General features: G+C 39.0%; 1 protein-coding gene across 17 annotated transcripts in view; it reads right to left on the bottom strand.

The window, feature by feature from the left end:
* Positions 1-14,097, bottom strand: part of LOC140481497 (protocadherin Fat 3-like) — a 792,082-nt gene that overhangs the window by 23,693 nt on the left and 754,292 nt on the right. For all 17 annotated transcript variants that reach the window (XM_072577785.1, XM_072577787.1, XM_072577788.1 and 14 more), the window contains 3 exons: positions 10,121-10,583; positions 4,558-4,711; positions 3,176-3,828 (listed from right to left, as the gene is read on the bottom strand). In XM_072577785.1, coding sequence (XP_072433886.1) covers positions 3,176-3,828; positions 4,558-4,711; positions 10,121-10,583 — 1,270 coding nt within the window. The remainder of the gene's footprint in view (positions 1-3,175; positions 3,829-4,557; positions 4,712-10,120; positions 10,584-14,097) is intronic.

Here is a 14,097-nt window from a genome sequence, read left to right as displayed (position 1 = left end):
GTGGGACTAGATTGGGTTGGGATATCTGGTCGTCATGGACTGTTGGACCGAAGGGTCTGTTTCCATGCTGTACATCTCTATGACTCTAAGTAAGGATAGAATTCACTAAAATGAACTGGATAAAGATAAAAGTCACACACCACCAGATTATTGTCCAACAGGTTTATTTGGAAGCACAAGCCTTCAGAGTATTGCTCCTTCATTAGGACCATCTGATGAAGGCGCAGCACTCCAAAAGCTCATGCTTCCAAATAAACCTGTTGGACTATAACCTGATATGTTATTTTTAATTTTATCTGCCCCGGTCCAACACCGGCTCCTCCAAATCATGAACTGGGGAGATAATAAGGGGTTACTTTTCTGCTTGGCGGCTTGTGACCAGTGGGGTTTCACAGGGATCAGTGCTGCAACCACAACTGTTTACAATATTTATCAATGATTTGGAGGAGGAAAGTGAATGTACTGTAAACAAATCTGCAAATGATACAGAATAGATGGAAAGGCATGTTGCAAGAGGAGCACAAACAGTTTACAGAGAGATATCAATAGGTTAAGTAAGTGGGCAAAACTTGGCAAATGTGGGAATATATGATTCAGAGATGCTGGTGTTGGACTGGGGTGTACAAAGATAAAAATCACACAACACCAGGTTATAGTCCAACAGGTTTAATTGGAAGCACACTAGCTTTCGGAGCGACGCTCCTTCATCAGGTGATCAATCAGATGGAAGCTAGTGTGCTTCCAATTAAACCTGTTGGACTATAACCTGGTGTTGTGTGATTGTTATCTGGGAATACATGAAGTTGCTTGTTTTGGAAAAAAAACAAAAGAACAGTATTATTTAAATGGAAACAACTGCAGAAAGCACACATGTGCAGTGGGTAATTAGGAAGGCTAATGGAATGTTAACCCTTATTTCAAGGGAGTTGGAGTATAGGAGGAGGGAAGTCTTATTGCAACTAAGGTGCTGGTGAAGTCACATCTGGAGTACTGAGAGTAGCTTTGGTCCCCTTATTTGAGGTATTGTTTCATTGGAGGTAGTTTAGGGAAGGTTCACTAGGATGATCCCCAAAATAAAAGGATTGTCTTATAAGCCAAGTTTAAATAAGTTATGACTCTACTCACTGAAATTTAGAAGAAGATCTGAGATCAATTAAACATATTGGATTCTTAAGGGGTTAGCAGAGTAAATGCTGAGAGGATGTTTCCCCTCATGGAAGAGTCTAGCACCAAAAGGCACAGTCTGAGAATTAAGCGGTGCCAACTTAAGACTGAAATGAAGACAACTTGCTTCTCTCAAAGGATTTAATGTCTTTGGAACTCCTTGCCACAGAGAATTGTGGCATCAGAATTCTTGCGTATGATTAATGTTGAGATAGATAGATTCCAGATCAGTACAGAAATCGAGGATTATATGGAAAAAGCAGGGAAGTAGACCGGAGTTAGATCATGCTTAATCCTCCTGAATGGTGGAGCAGATTTGATGGACCAAATGGCTTACTCCTGTCCCTCTGTCTTATGATGAGGTTTGGGGACTGCAGAGGATCAGAAAGATGTAGTTGTGGAATCAGAAGAGTTAAGAGGCTTAGGACAGAGTGTGGTTACAGGGGTGATTACAAGCATCAGGCACTCAAGGCCTCTACCCTGTGCTATAATTTCTTAATGTTTTCTCTTCAGTTGCTCAGATAGGCTCCATCTTATTGTGACTTTTCTCACAACAGTTTTTGTGATTCCAGAATCAATATTTCTCTCCTTCAACAGAAAAACGATTCTAGAGTGTCAATGAGTTAGGAAATCCAATTAATTAAGCATTTTCCCAGGTGAGAACAAGCAAAAAGAATGCTTTGGAAGATACAGCTAAACCCAGTATAATTGACTCTTTTAGTTTAGACTGCATTCAATGACACTTTTGAATATAATGTCACCGGCAAATGAAGCGTATCTGATACAAATCATCTAATTTGGTGTACTTGATAACAGAACTTAATTATGAAGCCGTGTTATGCAGACTGTTTCACAGTTGCAAACACTGAATGGAAGTAAGGAAAAACATTAGTACTGGAAAATAAAATATCTGGATAAATATTGTCATCTTAATGCAAGACTTGTAGTTGATTAGCAATAGAATCAAACACTTGCTTACACTTAAAATTTATACTTAATGGGGGCACTTAGAGGTAACAAGAGCAAAATTATCAACAAGGCAACTAAATACATGAAAAATACCAATCTCATTAGCCTGAAGGATATTGAGGTGAAAGTGAGGACTGCAGATGCTGGAGATCAGAGTCAAGATTAGAGTGGAAAAGCACAACAGGTCAGGCAGCATCCAAGGAGCAGGAAAATCGACAGTTCATGCAGGATCCCTTAAAGGATAATGAATTTATTGCAAAATAAATCTTAATATCTGCATTTATTGGTAAGGAATTAATGTTGCTTTATGGAATTGTATTTTTTTTGTATTATAATGAAATGCAGAAACTTGTGAATTGTTAGTTTGCGAGGACAAAAACAGAGAGCTAGACTTTAATATGTATTAGAATTCATGGAGATTTCAGATACTGATCCAGTTCTGTAAAAGATTTGAGTCCCCAATCCAATCATTAGATGTGGTTATAAGTACAATTAATGAAATGCTAGTGCAAGAATGTTTGCATTTACCGAATACTTAATAAGTTTACAAACTCTGCCTTCAATATTTAAAAATCTTATTGATTTAGAAGTAGAACATCTAATCATAAGTAAAGAAGCAGCCTCTAATATTTCTAATGCACATTTTCAAAATCTGAAGTGATTAATTTTATGAATATGACTTGTTAACAAAAATAACAGGTTGCATTTGTAGACTTATATTATTATTTTACATTGCCACGATAATAATTTTGTAAAAAATAATAATGTGCAGAGTTAATCACCAAAGTTCATTTTCATTAGGTACATCATGTCTGGTTAAAGAATAGACTCCTGCATTCTTGCTAACCTTAGCTGACTGAGTTACAGAACAACGATGATGTCAGAGCTTAAAGTAACTTGCATCTTTCCCCTAAATAAAGGAAGAAGCTTGGACGTGAGCTAGCACGAAGGGATAGATACAAAAAGTAGGAAACAAAAAGAAAAACAATTACAACAAAGACAACATGTCTTCATCATCACAAAACAAGACAATATTCATTACCATCTCTGTCTCTATCCCAGGTATTTTTTCTTAACGAATCACAGTCAGAGACGGACCGAGTAACTGTAGGGAGATTTGGGGCCACACTGCACACAACAACACCTCTCCGTGTAGTCAGAAGTCGAGGGGAATCAGGGTGGAAGGTGCTCATTTCTTGATGCTCCATCCCCATGCCATCAATTTTGTCTAAGTTGTTTCTTGAGTCACTATGGAAGCATGGCGTGTATGCCATAGGCCTTACTGGCACTTGAGGAGGACCTCCAGTTTCTTGGTAAATCTTACGACTATCACCATTATTCCTAATGCCTTTGAACTGAATACCATTAGGCTTATTAAGCAGAGCTGCAGTTGCAGGATCCTGCACAAGAGTCATATTGCTACGTGCATGCTTCTTGAAGACCTTCTTTCGAAAAATTGCAAAAAGCATCACTAGCATCATCAGAACTAGTAAGACCACAGCTATTCCAATAAGTTCCTCTTTGCCAACATAGGGATGTCCAGGTTGTATATTGGGCACAACTACTGGCCTGAGGTCACAGTACAGCCCTATATATCCTGAAGTACAGTTGCAGTGAAATGAGCCCAAGGTATTTAAGCACATTCCTCCATTTTGGCACTCTTCTGTGTTACATTCATCAATGTCTTCTTCACACCTACAAAAAAAAACATGCTTTAAATTATCTATGCCAGAAATTCTATTCTTTGTTACATTAAGATAATGAGGTGTATTTGTGAGTCTCTCACTTAAGTTTCTCCTAGTTGGCATTATATTTTAAATATTTTGGCAGGAGTTTATAAATGTTCACAGTTTTGATTTCATGACATGAAAAACAAATTGAATTTCGTTTTCACATAATTATAATGGACCTGATGATATATTGCATGTTGTAGACTGTTTCCTCAAATTTTTATTAATCATTTAAAAATGGATAAAGATGATTATGTTCTGCTGTTTGAAAATTGATTATTCTTTTAGCGATATTTTTCTCCTTTTACAATGGTTATTTCAACTGATCTAGAGTCAGAATAACCCCTTAGTAAAAAGTTAAGTACATCTGACTCCTTTAAAAAACAAATCCTATAAGTACCTACTTCAGTTTTAGTCATTTTAGCATTCTTATCATAACTCTTTCTCAATGTGCATCAATTCAACCTGTTTAAGATGTCAATCAAATGGGTCAAATTTAATTTATCCTTTTCCCAAATGTTTAACATAGATTTATATATCCTGTTGTAATAACCAGTTAATTGACTGCCACTAGCTTCCTGTGATCCCAGCACTTGGAACCCAAACCAAGTCTCAAACCGGGAGTGGAAGAAACTCAGCAATTCACATTTGTGCAACACTATGTACATAAAGGTGGCGGTTATATACAACTCACATAAAACCCATAAATCCTTCTTTGCAGTTGCAGGCAAAATCACTGCCTAATGGATTGCAGGAGCCCCCATTCTGACAGGGGTTTGGAAAGCAGGATGTAACTTCAATTTCACATTGGTTTCCCGTAAACTGTGGCAGACAGCTGCACTGATAACCTGTTGAAGCAGAATAGTGTATATTTTAGCATATCATACCTAAGACCTACATTAAAGCAACACAAAATATTGCCTTGAGCATGGAAGCATAGAAATGTAAAAATACTTGACTTTTAGGTTCACCTTTCTATGTCTACACATGTCAAATTTGTGTTTTATTTTTTATTTCATAAGTGGATCATGCCACAAGCAACTTAAGTAGGTGATAGGAAGTACTTGTGGTGAGTATACAGTGATTTTTTCTCTGATTCTCTAACAGAGATCTTCTTTGTAAAGTGACTCATTGTTAAAAATTACACAAAACCAGGTTATAGTCCAAAAGGTTTAATTGGAAGCACTAGCTTTTGTAGCGCCACTCCTTCGTTAGGTGGTTGTCTGCTTCCAATTAAAACTGTTGGACTATAACCTGGTGTTGTGTGGTTTTTAACTTTGTAGACCCCAGTCCAACACTGGCATCTCCAAATCATGACTCATTGCTGATATTATTGCTGAGATCGGAAATACAGGAAAACAGCAGAAAATTAACTCAATCAATAGAATTCCAATACACTACATGAATGCATGGGGAATGATTTTTAGTGGAGTTGGGAAATTTACTGACTTGGCAGAACTCTCTTCCTTAATAAGGCCCAACCTCCCATATTCTTCTCCTGGGGAGTTGCAAATGGGCTGACGTTAGCACTAGATTTCCAGAGGCATGCCCAATGCAACAATAGGGGCATGAGGATGGCCCAAACAACAGGCTAGAATGACCATCTCCATTTATTTAATCATTGGCTCAGTTTTAATGATGAATATGAGATCCCTTAATTCTCTCTCACATCTCACATGTCACTACGCCCTTCATTATTCCCGATGTCCAGTTGTAAAGCCTCATGTCTCCTCCAAGTGTACTCCCACTCTAACATGCTATTCATAAACTCTGTTTGTTCAAATGTCATCTATAGACAATCATCCAGTAAAAGGTAAAGTCACCATAGTTCTACTGGAACACAGGACTTCTCTCAAAAGTTTACTTTTGATTGAAAAAGAAAGTGGAGTCGCAGGTAGATAGGATAGTGAAGGAGGTGTTTGGTATGCTTTCCTTTATTGGTCAGAGTATTGAGTACAGGAGTTGGGAGGTCATGTTGCGGCTGTACAGGACATTGGTTAGGCCTCTGTTGGAAAATTGCGTGCAATTCTGGTCTCCTTCCTATTGGAAAGATGTTGTGAAACATGAACGGGTTCAGAAAAAATTTACAAGGATGTTGCCAGGGTTGGAGGATTCGAGCTATAGGGAGAGGTTGAATAGACTAGGGCTGTTTTCGCTGGACCGTTGGAGGCTGAGGGGTGACGTTATTGAAGTTTATAAAATCATGAGGACCATGGATTGGATAAATAGACAAAGTCTTTTCCTTGTGGTGGGGGAGTCCAGAACTAGAGGGCATAGATTTAGGGTGAGAAGGGAAAGATATAAAAGAGACCTAAGGGGCAACCTTTTCTCGCAGAGGGTGGTACATGTGTGGAATGAGCTACCAGAGGAAGTGGAGGCTGGTACAACTGCAACATTTACAAGGCATCTGGATGGGTATACGAATAGGAAGGGTTTGGAGGGATATGAGTCGGGTGCTGGCATGTGAGACTAGATTGAGTTGGGATATCTGGTCAGAATGGACGAATTAGACCAAAGGGTTTGTTTCTGTGCTGTACATCTCTATGACTCTAAGTAATATCTTCCAAAACCTTCAAAAGAAAAGTGTGTTAAACAGAATATGCAGTCTCAAACTTGTTCTATCAGCTATGCTGTTCATGCAGCTGTCCTAGTTGAATTTTTCATCATCTTTCACATTCACCACACCCCCAAGAACATTTAGGTGGTATCTTGGCTGTGATAAAATAATGTCAAATGCTTTCTTCTTGGAGACAATTATTTCCTAGTATTTTTGTGGCAAGAATGTTACTTACTATTTATAAGCACAAGCCTATATGTTGAATAGGTCCTGCTCCAAGCAACACAAACAGCTACATTATCTGAGGAATTGTGAATGGATTTGAGTATTGTGCAATCATCAAACGTTCAACTTCTGACTTTAAGAAGAAGCTCATTCATGACGCAACTGAAGCACATTCATGCAAAGATGCCATGTAACTGAAGTGTTCAGCATCGAACAACCATTAGTACTTTGCTTTTGCACAGCATTAAAAGTGGAGAATTTTCCCATTGACTTCACTAGAGCTTCACACGCCTAGACAAATGATATCAAATATTTCAGACATTCACTTGCACCTCATCTCTGGAATTCAGCCTGCATCCATTATTGGATTTAAGTTGTTATGAGCTTTGCCAGCAAGTTGTTTTGGCAGAGACCATACTTCTGACACCTTTGCAATGAGGATAGCAGACAGTAACAATTGGAGACTTTCTTGCCCATCCTTTTGACCAAGAATCCAGGGCTATACAGAGATCTAGAGTTAATGTTAAGGTCTCCTTGGATTTATGCGACCATGTCGTCAAATCAAGCATACATGACCCGTCAGTGGATGAGAATATAACAAGGGATTGTGATGAAAGCGGTTGGTCATGTTTGCAGACATTGTTTCCTGTGGTCATCCAGTTCTTCTAAATTTGACAATCATAAAATGTTATTGAGGGAAATTTTGCAGCGTGCTCATGTTGTCCACATACATCTTCATTAGTGTCCAAATCCATTGATCAGTTCTTTCTAGTCATACTTTTCCAAGCTGTCTGCTAGAACTGAGTGACTTAGTAAGACCATGAGACATAGGAACAGAAATTAGGCCATTCAGCCATCAACTCTGCTCCACCATTCAATCATGGCTGATAAGTTTCTCAGCTCCTTTCTCCCGTAACCCTTGATCCCCTTGATACACAAGAGCCTATCTATCTCAGTCTTAAATATACTCAGTGACCTGGCCTCCACAGCCTGCTGTGGCAATGAATTCCATAGATTCACTACTCTCTGGCTGAAGACGTTTCTCCTAATCTTCATTCTAAAAAGTCTTCATTTTACTCTAAGGCTAAGCCCTTGTGTCATAGTCTCTCCTACCTTTGGAAACATTTTCCCAACATCTGCTCTGTAATTCAGTATTCTGTCAGTTTCAATTAGATCCTCCTTCATCCTTCCAAACTCTATTGAATATAAACCCAGAGTTCTCTCATATGTTAAACTTTTCATTCCTAGGACCATTCTCATGAACCTCCTCTGAACATCCAGGCCAGCACATCCTTCCTGAGATATAGGGCCCAAAACTGCGCTCGATACTCCAAAATATGGTCAGACCAGAAGTACATCCCCGCTTTTATATTCAATTCCTATCAAAATGAATCATTTCATTAGCCTTCCTAACTTTGTAAGTTACTTCAAGAGGTGTTTAGAAATTAACCCATGTCTGAATTGTATATTTTAACAAAGAGTTGGGAAAATCAGGAGGCTACATCTGGACACCTCTTTCAACCCGAGCACAGGGGCAATATCAGTTTGGGTACTATGTTTTTGATTGCCATTGGTAAATTCAAGGTTTACAAATGCAAGAATGGAATAAATGTGTCAAAAACGTATGAAAGAAAGTATTTGTCAACTGCAAAACAGTTTAAAATGCATAATGTTATGAAAACTGTTGCTCAGTCAACCTTTGCTAACAACTTGAACCTCTTTTTCAGTTAAAAGTTTGTGCCCAATTAATTTTCTCCAATCCTTAAGGTTCCATTGTCCTTCATTTTACTAAACATTCCTGATAACTCATTAAAAGCCTAATTCATATATGAGAGCTGAGAGTTAAGAGCAGACTCCTCAAATGATTTGAGAAGTGGCAGCTGGAGTTTAATTCAGATAAATGCGAGGTGCTGCATTTTGGGAAAGCAAATCTTAGCAGAACTTATACACTTAATGGTGAGGTCCGAGGGAGTGTTGCTGAACAAAGAGACCTTGGAGTGCAGGTTCATAGCTCCTTGAAAGTGGAGTTGCAGGTAGATAGGATAGTGAAGAAGGCGTTTGGTATGCTTTCCTTTATTGATCAGAGTATTGAGTACAGGAGTTGGGAGGTCATGTTGTGGCTGTACAGGACATTGGTTAGGCCACTGTTGGAATATTGCGTGCAATTCTGGTCTCCTTCCTATTGGAAAGATGTTGTGAAACTTGAAAGGGTTCAGAAAAGATTTACAAAAACGTTGCCAGGGTTGGAGGATCTGAGCTACAGGGAGAGGCTGAACAGGCTGGGGCTGTTTTCTCTGGAGGGTTGGAGGCTGAGGGGTGACCTTATAGAGGTCTACAAAATTATGAGGGGCATGGATAGGATAAATAGACAAAGTCTTTTCTCTGGGGTCGGGGAGTCCAGAACTGGAGGTCATAGGTTTAGGGTGAGAGGGGAAAGATATAAAAGAGACCTTCGGGGCAACTTTTTCACGCAGAGGGTGGTACGTGTATGGAATGAGCTGCCAGAGGATGTGGGGAGGCTGGTACAGTTGCAACATTTAAGAGGCATTTGGATGGGTATATGAATAGGAAGGGTTTGGAGGGATATGGGCCGGGTGCTGGCATGTGGGACTAGATTGGTTTGGGATATCTGGTCGGCATGGACGGGTTGGACCGAAGGATCTGTTTCCATGCTGTACATCTCTATGACTCTTAAGTATCACAACTAAGACTGAACCTGTTCTTATCTCATACAAATACATTCATTTCAACAGGATTACTGGTTGGTTGCAGAAATCCTTGGATCCTTTCTCTTTTTAAGGTCTGACTATTTAGGCCAAAAATAGAATTTCTACATCATGCTGCTGAAGTCAGATAATTCGTACTGAGCTGGGAACAAGCCTTAGAACTTGTGACCTATATACAAAAGGAGTGAAAGAATAGAATTTAATTTGAATTATGTTATCAGCATAAAATTTGGAAGATGCAAGTGCTATTACTGTACAAAGCTCAAGTTGCAATCATGTCAGCACTGGCTGATGTAATTTTCCATTATTTTACAATGTTTCAGACTGAATAACACAAATTTCACAGCATAAATGACAAACAATAGAAATGACTACCACTAAAATTAATTTTATGAGTTGCTGTTAAATCATTTTGCCATTTTTCAAAAAAAAATGCAATGATTTAATTTGCACTTCATTAGCCCAAATTATTGTGCTAAGTATCTTCAGAATTACTTCTGCGTCATACAATTGTGATAAACATAAGGGCATGACACTTATGGTGTCTGCTTACCAAATCATGCTCAGACTTAGCAAGCTTTACTAAATTTTACTCTAAAATTTACTTAAAAGTGATTTGCTCACAAACAGAATTTGCTTATCGTATATTGATTGTATGCCTGTAAAAATGTCAATGTTTATAAGACTTGTATAACTTATTATTTCATTCAATGTCTAGTGGAATTTAAAGCTACAATGTAACAACTTACCACCAGATGGCTGGCTTACACAGGTCCCTCCATTCTGGCATGGTTCTCTTGCACATGTGTCTGGATACAATACACAACCAAGTTTCAGTTCTGTCAGACCAACCACTTCAGCAAAGTGACTGTGCTTGTTTTGGAGTGGTAACTGATTATCATTAAGGACAACTGAGTCCAGGCATCCTTGAAACCCACCAAGAACCTGTGCACTCTTATGGCTTAACAAGCCACGAGCAGCTGGAACCTGGGCCCCAAAATAGATGTAGTTGTCAATACTGAGGATATGAACATTGAAAGGAGCCCATCGACGTTCCACGTAGCTGTCATCGAGTGCAAGGCTTGTAAAATTCTTGTTGAGATCCAGAAGGACAGTGTGCCAATTCCCATCATTAACTGTTCTGCCCGAAATTCCCACAATGCCAGGCCCACTCCCACAGTCGAATTGAAACCAGAGTTTTCCATCCACAATCTGGTGAAAGTAATAAATGTGAGAGAGGCATTATTTTTCTTCAAATCTGTAAAACTTTGCAAATCCAAAATATTCAGTACCTTAAGTTAAATCATTAAAAATTAATTTCCTGTAGGCCTATTGTCAAATAATAAATGTGTTCATCATCTATCGTCAATTAGGCCAAAGTATATTTAAAGTTGATCGCTCATTATAACATAAATACTGAGAACAACAGAAATTTATGAACACCTTACTGTATAATGCATTAGCTTGTCTTCATTATAAGGATCTCTTCAATAACTGCTATGTTTAACTCCCACAGACTTGAAAACATAGGCCTGGATTTTCATCCTTAAGACAGGTGGTAGGAGTCTGTAAAATCTCCAGTTTTGGAGAAAGTGTCACAAAATCTTCATTTTGAGAGTGTGGGGATGAATGTGGACTGTAGTTCAGAAAATGTTTTGAGGTGACTAGAGGGATTGCTAACTATCAGGTGAACTGTCTAAGATGTCTACAGCAGTGTGTTGAAACTACATTCCTGCTAGAAAGAGAGAAGAAAGAGCTTCCAGCCCTCACCCCTCAACCTGACACACTCCATGTCCCACCCCCAAGCAACCTCCTGGGCTTTTCATGACCTTCCAAACAAAGTATACCTCCCAAAATACCCACACCCCCATGCCCATTCAGTCACAATAAAGTCCTTGGAAGTAATAGTTCCTATAGTGACAGTCATAGATGGAAAAAGCAGTCTTAAAAACATGTAATTCATTCAAAACTTTCCACTATGCTAAATAAACTCTGCTCCTTCCTCAGGGAATTCAAGTGTCAATCATGTAGCTGAAACTACAAAAGCTCAAACACATAAACTTGTGTGACTAAACATTGTGCAATTGATAGCAGTGATCAGACCGCCAGAACGGCCAATCTGGCAGGGGCTTTCTTTTGCACATTCAACTATCACTATAAGGTTCAGAGATCAGAGTCGAGAGTGTGTTGCTGGAAAAGCACAGCAGGTCAGGCAGCATCTGAGGAACAGGAGAATCAACGTTTCTCATTCAGGAATGAGAAGCCCTCATGAAGGGCTTATGCTCGAAACATTGATTCTCCTGGTCCTCAGATGCTGCCTGACTTACTGTGCTTTTCCAGCACCACACTCTCATTTAAAATACAATTTTGCTCAGATGTACCAAACACATTGACACCTGGGGCATTTCTCCACAAAACTTTTAAGATGGCAGCAAGGATGGAGAAAACAAAATCACAAACGCATTCGTGATCCTGGCATTTACAGACAAAGTTGCAGAATGTAATTGCCTGGAATTTTCACCAAACCTTGGTGGTACACGAATTCAGCCCCAGGTGAGGTACTGTAACCATTTCTGGGTATCATATTTTAAGATGATGACGATGAAGGCTTTTATGAGAGCAAAGATTTTTGTCTGACTAGTTCCAAGGATGAGGGATGATAGACAGACTGGGTGAACTGGAATTGTGCTCCTTACAAGCAGAGAAGGCTAAGGAGAAATATGTTAGAGGTGCTTGAAATCAGGAAGAAATCAAGAAATCAGGTAAACAAAGATAAATTGTCTTCATTAATTGAACAGTCAGTAACTTCAACAGACCATAGCTTTAAGAAAACAGACTATGTGAGGAACTTATTTTTTTGCAACTTTTAGAATGCACAGTTTGGTAGGGTGGTAGATACAGGTTTAAATGTGGCTCCTAAAAGCAAGTGGGATAAATAGGTTGAAGGAGAAAAAAAATGCATGAATGTGAAGAACGAACAGAGAAGTGGTATTAGCTGAACTGCTCTTCAAAAGAGGCAACACAGACAGAGCAAACAAAATGGTTTTCATTTTTGCCGCACTATTCGCTGACAGAGATCTAAAGCTGCATCACAGGAAAACCACCATTAAAGGATAACGTCACACAATTTCAATTTTTGTTGTTTTGTAAAAGCTAACATAATTTTATATAGCATTCCTAGTATCAGCATTTTGAATTACTTTACTTTCAACAAAACCCCAGGTGATTAACTTATCTGTTAGCAACAATAGAATCTAGTTACATCATAAGATATTTGAAGTTCTCTGACGTTTGTTACAGTTTCACACCAACAACATCATTTATCCACTGGATAATAAATTAGCTAAGTGAATATTTAAGTGTGCAAAGAGGAATTGCTCATATTGCAGCGACTCCAACAGAGTTGAGATTTCTGGGGATCTGCCATATGCATTCCATTTAACACAAGAGAGCAGCAGCTAAAGGATTTAAATTATCTGAAGCTGCATGGAAAGATTACAGCAATTTAAGTTTAACATTGATTAAGACAGAAATTACAGTGAGGCTGTATGTTTTTATTTCATCCATGGGATGAGTGTCATGCTGGCCAGGCCAGCATTTATTGCCCCAGAAGGCAGTTAAGAGTCAACCACATTTTTGTGGGTCTGGTGTCACATGTAGGTCAGACTATGCAAGGATGACATTTTCCTTCCCTAATGAAGATTGGGGAGACAAATGGGATTTTCCAACAATTGAATCATAAGACTCTTCATTCCAGATTTTTATTGAATTCAAATTTCACTATCTGCCATGTCACTACGTACCTCCGCTGTTATACATATTATATAAAACACAATGTGTACCGTAGAACCACTGTTGTTTTAATTGAGTTGTAAGATCAGACACTCTATGTTGAAAAAAAAATTAGAATAACTCTTGGTTATTTGGAAAAATGTCTGTACTATTATGGAATAAACAGGCACAAAGCAAAACAGAAGGAAAGACATAGGGATGAATTTTCTGATTTTGAAATAAAGTGCACTTTTGCAGGAGCTTCATGGTATCCAGTTTACTATGCTTCACAATGGCAATTCCTTCCCCCCTCTCCGCAACCCCCCCCCACCCCACTTATCCTAATTAATTATGTAACTGGGCTTTTCAGCGCCCATTTTGTGCAAACGCACAGTGCTCCAGGATTCACAGTGCTAGGATCATATTTCAAGTCCAGCTGCATAGTTCAAACACTGGAATCCCGGAACTAAGCCTACTCCACCATTATCACTGAGGAAATGGCCTTAAAAGGCAAGTTAGCTCCTTGCTTTGCAGACATAGTCTTGGAGATTCTTGTGGAGAAGAGGCCAGCCCTTTTTGTTTTGATTATGATTTATTATTGTCATATGTATCTAGGTACAGTGATAAGTTTTGTTTTGTGCGCAGTCCAGCTGGGTCATACCATACCAAAGTGCATAAGGGTAATTGAACAGAGTCAAAAAGTGTGGTTTTGGAAAAGCACAGCTGGTCAGGCAGCATCTAAGGAGCGGGACAGTCGATGTTTCGAACATTAGTTCTTCATCATGCATTCCTGATGAAGAACTTATGCTCAAAACATCGACTCTCCAGCTCCTTGGATGCCGCCTGACTGGCTGTGCTTTGCCAGCACATGCTTAGACTCTGATCTCCAGCACCTGTGGTCCTCACTTTCTTCTAACTGAACAGAGTAAGGAATACAACATTACGGCTGCAGAGA

The sequence above is a fragment of the Chiloscyllium punctatum genome, chromosome 9, assembly GCF_047496795.1.
Source record: "Chiloscyllium punctatum isolate Juve2018m chromosome 9, sChiPun1.3, whole genome shotgun sequence".
Taxonomy (NCBI): Eukaryota; Metazoa; Chordata; class Chondrichthyes; order Orectolobiformes; family Hemiscylliidae; genus Chiloscyllium; species Chiloscyllium punctatum.
The sequence above is the reverse complement of the archived record's forward strand: the minus strand, read 5'-3'. Positions and strand labels throughout refer to the sequence as shown.